The sequence below is a fragment of the Panulirus ornatus genome, chromosome 69 (genome assembly GCF_036320965.1).
Source record: "Panulirus ornatus isolate Po-2019 chromosome 69, ASM3632096v1, whole genome shotgun sequence".
NCBI lineage: Eukaryota > Metazoa > Arthropoda > Malacostraca > Decapoda > Palinuridae > Panulirus > Panulirus ornatus.
The window spans coordinates 16,390,912-16,405,810 of NC_092292.1; the positions used below are offsets into that span (position 1 = coordinate 16,390,912).

The following is a 14,899-nucleotide window of genomic DNA, read 5'->3' on the forward strand; positions in this document are numbered from 1 at the left end:
TCGTTAAGCCATAAGATCTCTTCCAATTTTCCAACCTTTTGAGCTACGTAGTTCCAAGAATCCTACTGCAAATACCCCCCAAAATTCCTCGATTCCCAGATCCCGAGTGCTCGCCCCTCCAGTCAATCAGATAATCACGCAAGGTATTATTCATCTTTCATCACCACTTCCATTGGCCTAGCTCATGAGGATTTCACCGTCTTCAGAAGTGGTTAATGCACACAACAAAGAGAAATACAAGACAAGAAGTATGAGACAGAATGATCAAGAGATGAGACCCTACGAGCGTGACTCCCTATACAACACGAACAGGTCATTACAGAGCAATCAATGAATATCGAAAAACCCAAGTAATCCACAAACACAAGCCAACGTAGGCAATGTTGCATGTACACAAGAGCACACACTTGGAAAGAAGTATGAAATGATATTTTATTCATATCATCACTTCACATGTATCCTGTATGTCTGTATTTTATGTACCGAATGTTTATCCACCCGTTTAGCAAATCTATCCATACATGACCCATATATTGCAAACCCTGCGTTACGTTTTTACCTATCGAGATTGCTCAAATCTATACGTCAAAAAAAAAAGGGTTTTGGGATCAAACTTGTAACTTCTTAAGTAGTCTTAATCTCACCCATACGTGACTGCTCATCAGATTTTTTCTTTTCCTTTTTTTTTTGGCTGAAAAAGTGTTTAAGAAATTGCAAATCGCAAATCTCCAGGTCACTGAAATTTCCATCCATACAAAAAAAAAAAAAAAGCCTAGACCTTCCATATTCTGCCGCCTATGACCCATACTACCTTACACGGAGACAATATATATGATTTCGTGTATGCCTATTATAGCAAGACTGGCCTAATAAGTTAAGAAATCTGTTATGCAAGTGCTTCTCTTCTCATTGCCATGTAGACTTAAGACCATACACTGAAGATACAGCACACCATCTCAGCAGAATAAACCAAATACTTTAATGAAACGTTGATAACGTGAAATTCTTTTAAGTGACCCTTACATATCTCAGCTGAGCCTACAGACAATTCATTCTTACACCTATTTCACCTGTCTCTTGAGATTACTGAGTATGGTACAGTTTTTCCTGAACCATTTAATTCATTCGGCAAAAAGAAAAAAAAATCCTCCCCATGAATCAGAGTTGCCAACTTAGCGTTTTGGGCGGTTGATCTAACGCTTTTAATAGAGACCTAGCGCCTAAATTTTGTATCAACAATTCAACACGTAAAAAAAAGCAGAAATACCTCGATCTCTTTCTTTTTGCCGTCATTTTGGTAAGTTTATCGTTTGCTTAGTGCTTTTTTGGGGGGAGTGAATCTAGCGCCATCTGAAACTTCGCATTGGCAACTCTGCCTCCATCGGAGAGACCGAAGGTAAAGGTATTCACTCACTGGATACACACGTCACTGTGGAAGTAATCGCTTATAAGTTTCATCAGCATATGTACGTATATTCAAATCATTTTATGTTAGTCACCTTCAGACACTAGTCACGTCCCCCGTCGAGACTCGCCACCGAGCAGTGGGTGAGGTTTGAGGCCTGATGGAGCTCGGGCTTAGACGGCACTGCAGTGACTGGCCTGACGCTGTGGTGGTTGGTGGGTGCAAGTTATACTTCATCCCTGAGACGTTCCACCATGCGGCGGGAGTTTTTACTTCTGCTGCTGATTACCCTGCCAGTGTCCAGCATCCTGTGGCTCACGAATGTCTTCCTGTCGACTACCGTAGGAGGTATGTAGTAAAGGGTTTTGACTGCCGTCGCACATAGGAACTTCCAGGTAATGTAATGCGCCCGTGTAACTTTTAAGTAAACACAAACCTCTACTGATGTTTGACAAGTTTATGAATGTTACTGTGAGGTGTGTAATAGAACATGCATATCCATGAATTTGATTGAGATTTCTAGTTGTGAGAACCATAAGATAAGGAATACTTTTTATAGAATCGTAGGGAGCTATAGCTGTTGGTCACCGCTGCCAGACGCACCAGTCATGTTTAAGGTGAAGGCAGTAAGTTAATCCCTAGAGCACATTCTTGATCAGGATCTTTTAGCGTGAATGATTCCTCTTTCCCATAAACTTGGATGTGATATAAATATTCATATCGTGACCTGGGGTGTGAAATTTATTGTTGTCATTAATGTGTTTACTTATCTCTCGTTGGTGCATTTCTACTTATTTATGAAAACGAAACAGACTAATGAACCCCGTAGTTATTTTATACCTTCTTCTATGGTCAGGTAAGACTTACATTGTAAAGGTTTTGATTTTAAGGGCACAGAAAGCACACTTTAGGATATCACTGACTGATTTGCAATGATAGTATTTAAATGGAAAGCACAATAAATCCGGAGGGTGTTATTGATAGATGATTTTAATTCTACAATATATATATTTCGACAGTAGGGAGGGCTGTGAAGCTTGGTATTCTAGCATGTGATTCTTATTATAGCATTAGATTTTCTTGTCATTTAGAAACAAATAGGCCATAAGTAATGTTATCAAGGAGGGAGGGGGGGGGGATGTGGGGCTAGATGACAGTGTACAATAAGATTTTTAAAACTAATCTAACATGCAAATATGATATGATTTGGATCAGATGATGAAAAATGCTGTCTAGATTTGACTGATTTTTGTAGTTTTAAAGGAGACTCATCATTGTTTGGGTACCCATTGGATGACACCATGCATTAAATGGTTTGATATGTAAACATAGGTGTTTACTTCTTCACTGAAGGTTTCCTCTAACGACAGAGTAATTTGCTTAACAATAAATAAGTTGTGGTACTTTTCAAATAGAATATGACACATTTGATTTGTGCCTTTTTGTCCTTACCTTGGATTGCAGGCTGGGATTTGTTGGTATGCTATGGTAATACATGGTGGCATCAGGTTGGATGCCATTACGTGTCCCAAAAATAATTTGCTTGGGCGTTGCATGTATAAGTAATTCCTTCACCAATTACCAGTACTTTGAAAAGGTGATACCTTACATCTACCAAAGGGACTGAATTTCAACTTGAGGGGATGGAATGGCAAACTGAACAAAGTGTCAAGTGGATGTATAATTTCAGCAGTCTATGGGATAGATACATTTTTTGGAAGACTCCAGTTAACCCATTTGCTACTGTTAAAATACCTGCATAGGATGATGCAGTGGCTATTGAATCCTGTTCATACACTTTTTTACCTAAATTTGCATTTATTTTCTTGAGCAACTAAAATTATTTGTAAAATTGTATGTGAATTTTGTTTGTGAGGATTTCCTTGATCAAAATAGATTGTATAGTATCTGAATTTTGTTCAGGGTTATCCATGATGATGATTTGATGTAAGCCCTATTTTCAGTACAAGCAAAATATATGATATTTTTCAAAGCATATTTAAATGTCATTTGCTGGGCATTATGTACATTCATCACAGATACATACCAGCACATATACAGTACCAACAGTGGTATATGTCCATTAAAACGCTCAAAATTAGAGTAAATCTCGATCGCTCTGTGAATGTATGTAAAGTTTTCGTCGGGTTTGTTAATTTCGTAGGGTTGTATCACTGACTATGTTTATCCCATAGTTTCCTTGATTTTCATAGCCTTGCATACTATGGACATTTAATTGTAGAAATATAAAACATCCAAATTCCACTGTGTTATTAGAGAAGAGGAAAGGCACTGATACTGTATTTCAGTGTTATTTTTTTAATTCCTCTGATTTGCAGTTCTTATTTAGGGACACCTGTTATGTCATTTTTTTTTAGGTTAGGTGAGATTTAAAAGTAAATTTGATTTTCTGTCGAGTTCGTCTTTCATCACGTTTATACACATATGGACTTGAGTCCCTTATTTTTAATGTATCCATGTTCCCCCAACTCGCTAATCTTCTCAGTCAGATGTTTGATGTGCAGTATCCTATTTTTTTGACACTGTGACGATTCACTTTCTTGTTATGCAAGCACATAGTTTCTGTTACTCGGGCAATGGGAAAATCACTATGCAAGACCGTTTGATAAATGTATTAAATATTGGCTTATCATAAAACTCTTTTGTTAATTTGTGTTCATTTCAATTGAGAGCCCGTTGTTTTGATAGAGTTAGATAGACTGATGAATATTTTTAATGAAAATCACTATTGAATTTGGTGACATATCTCTCACTGAGTTCTTGCAAGATTCTCCCCTAGTATTGTCTGTTTGGCTGCAGCAGGGTTTCCAGTTCTTTGTGAATTTTTGATAAAGGTTGCATAAGAGTAATAACTTTCTGCTCTGTAGTCTTCTTTAGTCTTTAAGTATGCTGTTGAGGTGTATATGCAATAGATACCATGGTTTACGGGTAGTATACTGTATAAGGCTCACAACCCAGACACCTAATATGATATGTCATTGTGGTATCACTAAGTTTAGGTTGTAGGGAATGGCTCCCAAAATTAAACCAAAGTATATTAAAAGTTAGTTATGGTGAATGGTAGTCATTATCATAAGGCCTTCATTTAGCTGAACTCTATCCCAGGTGGTACCTTTTATCAGGATGGTAGATATGACTTATTTTCAAGTCACTGGATGATATGATTGTATAGTGATGTCAGCTAAGGAAGGCAGACATTTTATTACAAATTCATTGCATAGAAAAATTGAATGAAATGTATATGCACAGGATACGTTGCACATATCTTTTAAGAATGTATACTGTTACCCATTTGCCCATCTGTAAACCATCTAAGTATATCAGTAATATTTATGTGTGATTATATTGCTTATTGATATTAGTATTTGCTTTGTTTTCCAGTTGAGGTGGTAGAACCTGCTCGATGGTTGAGTGCGACATTATTTCCCATCATTGTGGCATGGTGGGGTCTACGCCGTCATTCACTCTCCTTCAGTGGTGCCATGAGTGGTAAGTAATAGTTATGTATATTTGCATGTGTGGATGTGTATGTATATACATGTGTATGTATGTACATGTATATATATGTGTATGTATATACACATGTACATAATTCATACTGTCTGCCTTTATTCATTCCCGTCGCCACCCCGAAACACATGAAAATAACAACCCCCTCCCCCCACATGTGCACGGGGTAGCACTTGGAAAAGACAACAAAGGCCACATTCATTCACACTCAGTCTCTAGCTGTCATGTAATAATGCACTGAAACCACAGCTCCCTTTCCACATTCAGGCCCTAAAGAACTTTCCATGGTTTACCCGAGATGCTTCACTTGCCCTGGTTCAATCCATTGACAGCACGTTGACCCCGGTATACCACATTGTTCCAATGTACTCTATTCCTTGCACGCCTTTCACCCTCCTCCATGTTCAGGCCCCGATCACTCAAAATTGTTTTCACTCCATATATATATATATATATATATATATATATATATATATATATATATATATATATATATATATGTGTGTGTGTGTGTGTGTGTGTGTGTGTGTGTGTATGTGTGTCAGAGGTGAGGGGAACGAGGAGAAGTGGGAGACCAAATTGGAGGTGGAAGGATGGCGTGAAAAAGATTTTGAGTGATCGGGGCCTGAACATACAGGAGGGTGAAAGGCGTGCAAGGAATAGAGTGAATTGGAACGATGTGGTGCACTGGGGTCGACATGCTGTCAGTGGATTGAACCGGGCCATGTAAAGCGTCTGGGGTAAACCATAGAAAGTTTTGTGGGGCCTGGATGTGGAAAGGGAGCTGTGGTTTTGGTGCATTACAATAATAGGTAGAGACTGAGTGTGAACGAATGTGGCCTTTGTCTTTTCCCAGTGCTACCTCGTGCTTGCATGGGGGAAGGGGGTGCCATTTTGTGTGTGGTGGGGTGGCGACAGGAATGGAAGAAGGCAGTAAGTATGGATATGTACATGTGTATGTCTTTGTATGTATGTGTACTTATATGTTGAAATGTATAGGTATGTATATGTGAGTGTGTGGGCGTGTATGTATGTATATGCATGTGTATGTGGGTGAATTGGGCCAATCTGTCGCCTGTTTCCTTGCACTACCTTTTAACGCAGGAGACAGCGACAAAGTATAATAAACAGAAAAAAATGAATATATATCCTCCCCTCCAGTTTTTACTTTTCCAAAAGAGGGAACACAGAAGGGGGCCAAGTAAGGATTTTCTCTCCAAGGCTCAGGCCTGTTCTCAGCACTTCCTTACTAATGTGGGAAATGGCGGATATGTATGAAATATATATTTAAATTTGTGGTATGATCTCTGTAAATTTAAAGTGTTTCATATAATTTTTACACATTATACTGTGCATGGAAAGGGTTGCAAGAATAGACATGATACCATTTTGTTGCTGTTACCCATAGGTCTGGTTGTAGGCTTTCTTCTGACACTGGGGAGCTATGTCTTCTTTGTCAATCTTTTGGTGTTCTTTGTGTCATCCTCAAAAGCTACAAAATTTAGGTCCAAGAAGAAGAGGAAGCTTGAAGAAGACTTTAAGGAGGGTAAGTAGGTAGATGTTTGCTTAATGTAACTGTAGAAATTATAACTGTTGAAAGAATTTAAATGTGTTTTCAAGTTGGGTTTTGATAGTTAATGATATAATGATAGTGTTCTACTTTTATCTGTGCTGTAATAGAATGTGATGAAGTTAATTGTAATCACGATTTACATATATTTTTAGGAGGTGAGCGCAATTGGGTACAAGTAGTGTGCAATGGTGGAATGGCCAGCTTGTTATCTTGGTTCTATATGATGGATTGTGGGTGTGGAGAACATCCAGTTGACATGGTGTACAACTACCGCTGTTCATGGATCAGTTTAGCAGTTCTAGGTTTGTGTACTGCATCATTTAGTTTTACGGAAAATGTATTATATAGATCACTATATTCTGTGTTTCCTAAATTCTTTGCTGTTGGAAATTAATTACCTTGAGATTAGAGAGTTAGAGAAGGGGGTTGGAGTTTACAAGTTAAAGTTAATAAGAAATGAATGTTTGAATGAAGAATGTGTGTACAAAGATGAATGAGTGCAAATTCTTTATTGTGTAGGCAAAAAGCATGAGAAAGAAATGGAATATGAAATACTGTAGATAGAATAGAGAAGTTATTTCTTCCCTGTTTTTTATACTTGTCTTTTCCATTTTTATCAATGTCAGATGTCTTGCCAGTTTTGCTCCATGTTTGAGAGCCCTCTTTCCACCCTTAAATGGTTTGATTTCTTTCTGAGTTAGGAGAGTGATCTTTGTTTCCTGTTTTACTTAAGTAAGAATTTCTTTCTGCAAGTGGAAAACAGGTGCTTCCCTTACATAATAGTTAAACAAAGTGCAAGTGAATTCTTGGACAACAGATAAAATTGTCAGTGTAGATATGTGGATAAATTTTTCTGTAAGAATGGTAGAATTGAAGTAAAAAAAAAATGTGATATAGGTGAAATACTGAAGAGAGTCATCAGAGGGTGTGATGGTCTATTTCTAATAGTCGAACCAAGATTATACTTATAAAATGCTGGTATGTAACAGAAGAATGTTTGGTAGGGTTTAATCATATATATATCTATATATATATATGAGATGGATTTTCACTGAAGGAGTTTTGGACCTTAAAAGAGTTGATAAATGTTGGGATTAGGAATTCAGAGCTAGATCTAATAGAACCTAGTTCAGTTTAATTGCATATCCCCTTTTATAGAGCTCCTGTGGTTTTGAGGTTGTGCTCCAGGTATGAGCAGGATATGATGGGCTCGTTTGGGGTGAGAAGCTCCTCAACTTGATTGTATTCCTTTTCAGCCATTGATAATGACACAGCCAAGCTGAGAGTGATGTTTTACCTGTAGAGAAACCATATGTTGGCAGTCCAGTAACTTCTAATAGAATTATTGATAAAGTATGGATATTGTATGAACTTAGGAGAAAATGACAGAAAATTTTCTGAGTGAAGTGAACAGTATAATTAGCAGATGGTTAATAAGAAACAAGAAACTGATAGAAAGAGCACTTGTTTTAGAGGGTGTCTGAATGGAAGAAAAGTTTTAAGATTTGCTAAAGTCTTGTTGGGTAGAAGAGGGTTTGTTTGATACATTCTGCTTTGTTGCTGGACAAAGCCATCATGAGGTAGTTAGATAAAAACGTGGAGATACTGTAATATTGAATTTGAAATTATGTTGAGGTAAGGTAGTTAAATATGAATTGAGACATACAAACATGGTGGTTATATTCTGACAGGAGCTTTGTCATGTTGCAATGGAGATACTTGGGCCTCTGAGCTTGGAACAGTTTTCAGTTCTGGTGAGCCTGTGCTCATCACCTCCTTGCAGCCTGTACCACGAGGTATGTTGTGGCAAGAGGCAATATGACCATGTGGTCAAAGCCTATGAATGTGCTTAACTGCAGTATGCTACTTGTTAATTTAGACTTAAATGCAAATGATTATTGTGTGAAATATCAAATATCATTGATATTACTGAACATTGTTTTGTTAAGTTTATTTTTCTTCCCTTTTCTTAGGTACAAATGGTGGCATTAGCTTTGTGGGTCTGCTTGTAAGCTTTCTGGGAGGACTGTTGGTGGGCCTTGGGCACTATTTTACACTTCTGATGCTTGTGTCCGACCCTGTCATGATCTCTGCCCCTCCTCAGTGGCCTGTTATTTTTGTTGGAGCAGCTGGGGGGCTATTGGGCAGTGTTATTGATTCATTGCTTGGGGCTACCATGCAGTTCTCAGGTCAGTAGGATGATTGAAAAAATTTTCATTTTTGTGAAGATTGACAAGACAGTATTGAAAATGGTCATGTATGAAATAATAATTTGCTGTACACTAATTTTCCATTTTGATTTTAAGGATTGCGAATGTCATAATCTTGTATGTATTATGGAAAGGAGTTGTTGAGAATATACAAAGAATTTAGGGTCCACCATGGATGCTGTGTGGATGACATCTCACACAAAAGCCTAAGAAACAGTAAAACACTATCAATACATACCTAATGTGATCCACCGTATTGTACTCTAGCCTTTATGCCCATGAAGTGAGACTGGTTTCACCTTTTCTTAAGTGAAATATGGTTACTGGTTTGCTGTTTACTGTCAAGTTGCAAGAATACACTAAGTTGGTGATACTTTATGTGGTTTCTGTATTTCTGCTTCTAATTTTTTGCTGTAATACCTGCAGACCTCCCACAGATATGTCCAAATCGCCACAATAGAAGGGAAAAGCAATTAGAAAAAAAAAGAATTAGAAAAAAAATCTTTATTGTGGCTATCATGATACCATTGGTTGCATGTTGATCTGATGATGAGCCTAAATTGGCAGATTGGTAAGTTTCCCATTTCATTTGTCATGCTCCTTTTTCTATCAACCATGAAGGCATTTTGATGTTAGAATAGGTATATAATACCCCTTTGAAGCAGAATGTAGGTGAATATTGTAGTATAATTGATCACATGAAAAGAGATGAGGTTAAATTCATTAGAGTCGGAACTTTGAGAAAAGTCACATATTTGGGGAAGTGCAAGTCACAGTAGATGTTCATCTGAGGAGGCCTTGTTCTTACTACCAGAGTCCTCTTCATGTGTGGAAAATACAGTCTAGAATCTTGGATAGTCTTTGCTGTATAGGATTCTTGGAACTAGGAGGCCATACACTAGTATTATGTGTTTGTATTTAGATATTTAGAAAGTTGAGGGGAAGAGGAAGAACTTGAAGATAGGAAATGAAATAAGAAGTATGATAGATATATGGTTTATTATGGGAGATGATAGTTTTTAATGAGACTGAAAGTAAGAATAGCAAACTAAACAGGATGGTACCATGACCCTTGACATTGTTGCTTGCAACCTGCTACTCACAAATTGAGCTCTTAATAATTAGGAAAGCATAGTTTTAGTTATCTTTATTTGAGAGGAAGGCTGCAAGGTGATTGTGTATATGTTTGCACATCCTGGATATCGTAGCAGAGGGAAGTTTTACATGTTGATATTTGGTGGATTTGTTGATGGATGGTTGTTGAAGAGAATGTTTGAGTTGTATAGGTATGATAGAGTTATTTGTGGTTTGGTTTGTTTAAGCATAGAGTGTCAGTGGTGGAAGGGGGGGTGTTTGGATGTAGCACTGGACTAGGTACCCATTGTGTCTAAATGGATATGTGTTGGAAAATTTTTTTTAATGGGTAAATAGTTAATGGTCATTGACTTGGTACAGTGTTTTATTTTGTAGGGTGCTCTGTTTTGGATATTATGGTGAAAGGAGAGGGCATGCTTTCCAATTGGGGCTTTGACATCCCCAGTGGAGAAGTACATACCATCTGACATTGGAGACTTTTGTTTACAATGTTGGATGGCTGCCTTCATTTGTATTAAATTTCTGTATAAAGACAAATTCATCCTTCACAGTGTCAGGTAAAAATAGTCCTGACATCTCAAATTAACTAGAAAGCAGTACAAAGAAGTGGAAGTGTGTGGTTTTAAGTATTCAGCAAACCAGTGATGTAATAAAATGCACTGGGAAAGGTGAGCATAGGACTAGACTGTGCTACGAGTTTGACTTGGGTAAGATAACTTTTATGGAGGTTCCACCTCACCTACACCTGTGTTTCAAAACTTTAAGAGGAACATCTTTTTTGTTAAGTGGCCTTGCCAAGAACTATAAGTAGAAATCGTGATATTTCCTAGAATTCATAGATTTCACTAAAGCTTATTTTAGATGTATGATTTTCAGAAATAGTTGGTCTTTAGGTGGAACTGTTCTTGGACTACTGAATATAAGAGGTTTCGCTGATGTAAGATGAATTGTTTTCTTTTCAGGCATGGATTCAGATGGAAAAATAGTAGAACGTCCAGGTGAAGGCATAATACCAATCTGTGGTTCTCACATCTTAGACAATCATGCTGTAAACCTTATCAGCTCTATCCTTACTGCAGTTTTCTTACCACGCGTAGCCCTTTTAATCATGTAAAGGGGTTTAGTGAGTATGTTGTTGAACATGGGTAATATATTTATGAATGAGAGTGCATGTGGATTAAATCTTTTTTAATCAATGACAGGGAATAAATTTTTCTACTTTCGGAAGCATATTCTTTTAAAATGATTATTGACTAAGAAGGTAAACTGTAGAAAATGAAATTAGCATTCATTATCTATACTTTTAAATCTTACAGAGCTTAAGAACTTCGTGACATATTGCTCTTAGTCATGTAACAAATAAATACAAGATTCGGTCTCAGAGGTGTTACCTGCTCTCTTTAGAACGTTTGTACGGTCAAGTTTTGTGAGCATTTATTGTAGTGTGATAGTAGCTATGCTCATGTTAGAATAATCATGGATTTTTGTAAGTAGATGAGGAAGTGTAACTTGCATATCTGAGGAGAAAGCTGTCACATGGTGCACGTTTGGTGGGGTGGCTTTTTTTTCTTCTAAAAAGAATTGAAAGTAAATAGTTTAAAGACCAGCCCTAGCCACTATTGAAAATGTGGTGATACACGTACATATGTTTAACATGCTTACAGTATTAAATCTGATCTGTGCATCGTACAAGGAAAGATGTAGCTAGCTGCAGTATACACTAAACTGGTGCTGTTATAACTGTAAGATCACATTTATAGATAAAGTTTGTGAATCTGACAGTGGACAGAAGGCTCAAGTGATCCATTTTAATAGAATGAATATGCTGATTATCCCCATTTTTTTTAGTGAGAAGGTTATGCATTTTTACGGTGTGAAGCACAAAACTTTGATGAGGCTGTAGGATGCAACATAAGCCTCATGATTGTTCTAATGAATAGTTAGCACATGAATAGTTATCACATCATGGTCATAAAATATTTAGCCAGATATTAAGTTGTCTGGTACAAATTTTACTGCATTTAGCTTTTGTCTTATTAGTGACATGTAAAGTTAGACTTTTAGAAAAGCAAGAATCTTGGTATTTCTCAAGAATAATACTAATAGTGGAATACAAATGTGTTATTCCTGTAAAAATATTTTAACAGCAAGTAGAAGAAATGATCTGATGTGGCAGTTGGCTGTTTGATTTAGTGATGAATACCTGGGAATGGTAGCTATTGATTTCTCTTTCTTGTATTTCATTTAGTTTTTTATAACTATTGTTTATTACTCATCAGTTTCTCTTCCCATTAAGAGACAGCAAACTTAAAATGAAAAAATGACAGAAGCAAGCTACTTGCCTTTTATCAGGAAAAATTTTGATAAATATATTTGTAAAAAGATATAAAACCATTGCCAAAATGTTTTTGGCCGTTTTATATTTTAAATTTTTTAATCTTCAAAGTTTTTAATGTACTTTAATTACTTGATCATTTTGTTTACCCATGTTTGTACTTATGAACTTGAGAACATTTTGTAGTGTAAGTATTGCTTTTTATATTGTGTGTAGTCATATATAGTTGACTAAAGCATTCTGGACCAATCCATCTGGGACCTTTTATCATCAGAGTAATTGAAAATGGATCAGATGTAGGGCAGTTAGGAACCATATACTATAACTGGGGTAGAATGAGAAAACGGCAATGACTATTAAGTGAAACATACAATATGAATCAAATGGTTTTGTTGAATGGAAAAAGAAATGGTTGTCGAGATGGGAGTTTCATAAGCATATATGCTAATTGACCCGAGAGATTTTAAATGTTTGTAAACATCTAGCTTAAAGTACTCATTTGTAGCAGAGTGGAGCTGCAGCAATTACAGTAGCAATGTTATGTGATATACCTTGTTCTATAGTTGGGTGCCATATTGTTGAAAAAGAAAGAGGGCGAAATTATATAAGTAAATACTAAAGGCATTATGATTGTCATTTTAAGAATTCTGCTCTAAAAGGTGTTGCCTTCGATAGGTATCAGTAGCACCACATACTTAAATGCATGCGAGTGTCAGTAATTTTCTTACCAGAGCCCGAGATGATAAAAGTGCTAAAAAAAAGGTTGTAATGATTGTGTGGACAGGGAGAAGAAGGACTTTTTCACTTTGGAAAAGAATTGAATGAATCAACTATTGTGCTATGAGTAAGTTAGCATGATTATTTTTTGTAGTTTGTATTTTGTCAAATTACACCATCACCAAACCAGCAAGTAGATGATTATGATACCAGTACTTACAGATTCTGATAAAATGCATTCACCAACTTTTTCTGATAAGCAATTTAACGTACAAGTTGATGTGAAAGTTCTTACAAATTATGTTTGTTATATGTAGTAGTGGTTCTAGTTGAAGAAATTATGACCAAGGTGTTGGTTGTCTAGCAGTTTAAATGCATAATGAATTTTAGGTATACAGTACGAGACGTTTGTAAGTCAAGTATTGATTTCATTACTCTAAGCTTCAGTATTGAACTTGACTTATGCTGTCAGAAATGACAAAGTATGTAGCCTCTACTAATGCTGAAGATTATCATTTAAAAGATACTGCTTTGTCTGTAGTTACATTCATCAGCAGCCACAGAGGGATAGGGATGAAACTATTGGGTTTGTTTGCTGTTAGCAGGGTGAAAGTCAGTCATATTCATGGTGTAACAAACTTTGGAAGGCAGACCACTACTCTTCATACATAATTTTTTCATTACAAATCATCATTCATAGCTTTTAAGTATATTAATATACTGTATATATAATTTATTGTGCTGCTGTTGAGCTTACTGTGCTGCTGTTGTGCTTAATGTGTTGCCGTTGTGCTTATTGTCCAGAAACAATAAGTGTGAATATTTGTGATGGCTTATATCTTTAATTTCTTCCTCTGGTGTGAACTTACAAAAATGTTAAGATTCATATATGCATATAAAGTTTAATATATGCTTTCTAATCTTGGTCATGACACTGAAATTTATATTATGCCTCCTGAGTTATGGTTGATTTTTAAAGGGTTTGAATTGTGAAAGTTGAAGATATATCTGTATAAGGACACCTTCTGCACCTAATAATACAGATTTTATTTAATTTTCATCAAATCTGCTTTTTCCTTGTTGCTTTGATACCTTTTCTCAGACTGATTATTTTTCAAACTCCTAAGCTACTCAACAGAAAATACATTTTCAGCCAAATGCACCTTACTGACCATTATACTCATACAGACCTCTACTTTGCCAACATAAAAGTAGCAAGATGCACTTGTAACAAACCTTACTGCTCTTAATGGCTCATTTTTCTTTTTAGTCTCTGAAAAGCTTTAGTAGTGTCTGTACATTTCAACCCTCAGTGTATATATATGCTTTCATTGTATTGTTGTTACAACTCTACCAGAATGCACTTGTGTAACGTATACATATGTTTGACCAGTCGGGATTGCCATATTGTGAACACAAATTTCTCTATAATTATAGTTGTTATATTCATATGGACACAAATATGTACTTGATAAATACATCTGATTTTTGAAGGGAGGCATTCAAAAATTACCAACAACTGTTTCCTGTTTACTTATATAACAGCTCAGCACTGTGGATACAGAATGACATATTCAAGAAACGCATGAGCAACTTGTTTTGGGAGTTTCTTACCTCGGAGGAGCTAAAGTATGAGCTAGTACAAAATTATTTTTCAGAAATAATTTTGTAGAAATGATTATTGTAGAAACCTATGCAGTTTTGATTAAATACTATTAGCCAGGCTCAATACTGTACTGATGTTTTATATCATTCAAATGAAGATTTTGTGTATGACAATATTATATTTATATTTGACAAATCAATATATTTTTCATACCTTAATTACAGAAACATGCAAAATTATTTGAGGCATGGTTAAAAAGTACAGTCTGAAGACTCTCAATACTGTATTATTTCATTTGTGTATGATGAGCATACTTGAATATAAATTTTGGATATTTTTATACTCGGTATCTTTTACTCCACCTGTTTTGTAACCACTTGAGGGTGACAAGGGAAAATTAACAAGCTGCTGAGAGTGGTTAGATTTC

General features: G+C 36.1%; 1 protein-coding gene across 1 annotated transcript; it reads left to right on the top strand.

Moving 5' to 3' along the window:
• The first annotated feature begins 1,396 nt into the window (after nt 1-1,396).
• LOC139747663 (transmembrane protein 19) lies at nt 1,397-14,813 on the top strand. The gene is made up of 7 exons (XM_071660229.1): nt 1,397-1,753; nt 4,808-4,915; nt 6,345-6,482; nt 6,662-6,811; nt 8,201-8,305; nt 8,483-8,698; nt 10,777-14,813. Exons 1-7 carry the CDS (start codon nt 1,660-1,662, stop codon nt 10,926-10,928), a joined length of 963 nt encoding a protein of 320 aa, XP_071516330.1. The 5' UTR covers nt 1,397-1,659; the 3' UTR covers nt 10,929-14,813.
• Nucleotides 14,814-14,899: the final 86 nt, after the last annotated feature.

Bases quoted from the DNA above. Each gene is read 5' to 3' on its own strand.
- LOC139747663 (XM_071660229.1), top strand. From the start codon at position 1,660: ATGCGGCGGGAGTTTTTACTTCTGCTGCTGATTACCCTGCCAGTGTCC. The intron at 1,754-4,807 runs GTATGTAGTAAA...TTTGTTTTCCAG, and splicing joins CCTGTCGACTACCGTAGGAG to TTGAGGTGGTAGAACCTGCT. The intron at 8,699-10,776 runs GTCAGTAGGATG...TTTTCTTTTCAG, and splicing joins GGCTACCATGCAGTTCTCAG to GCATGGATTCAGATGGAAAA.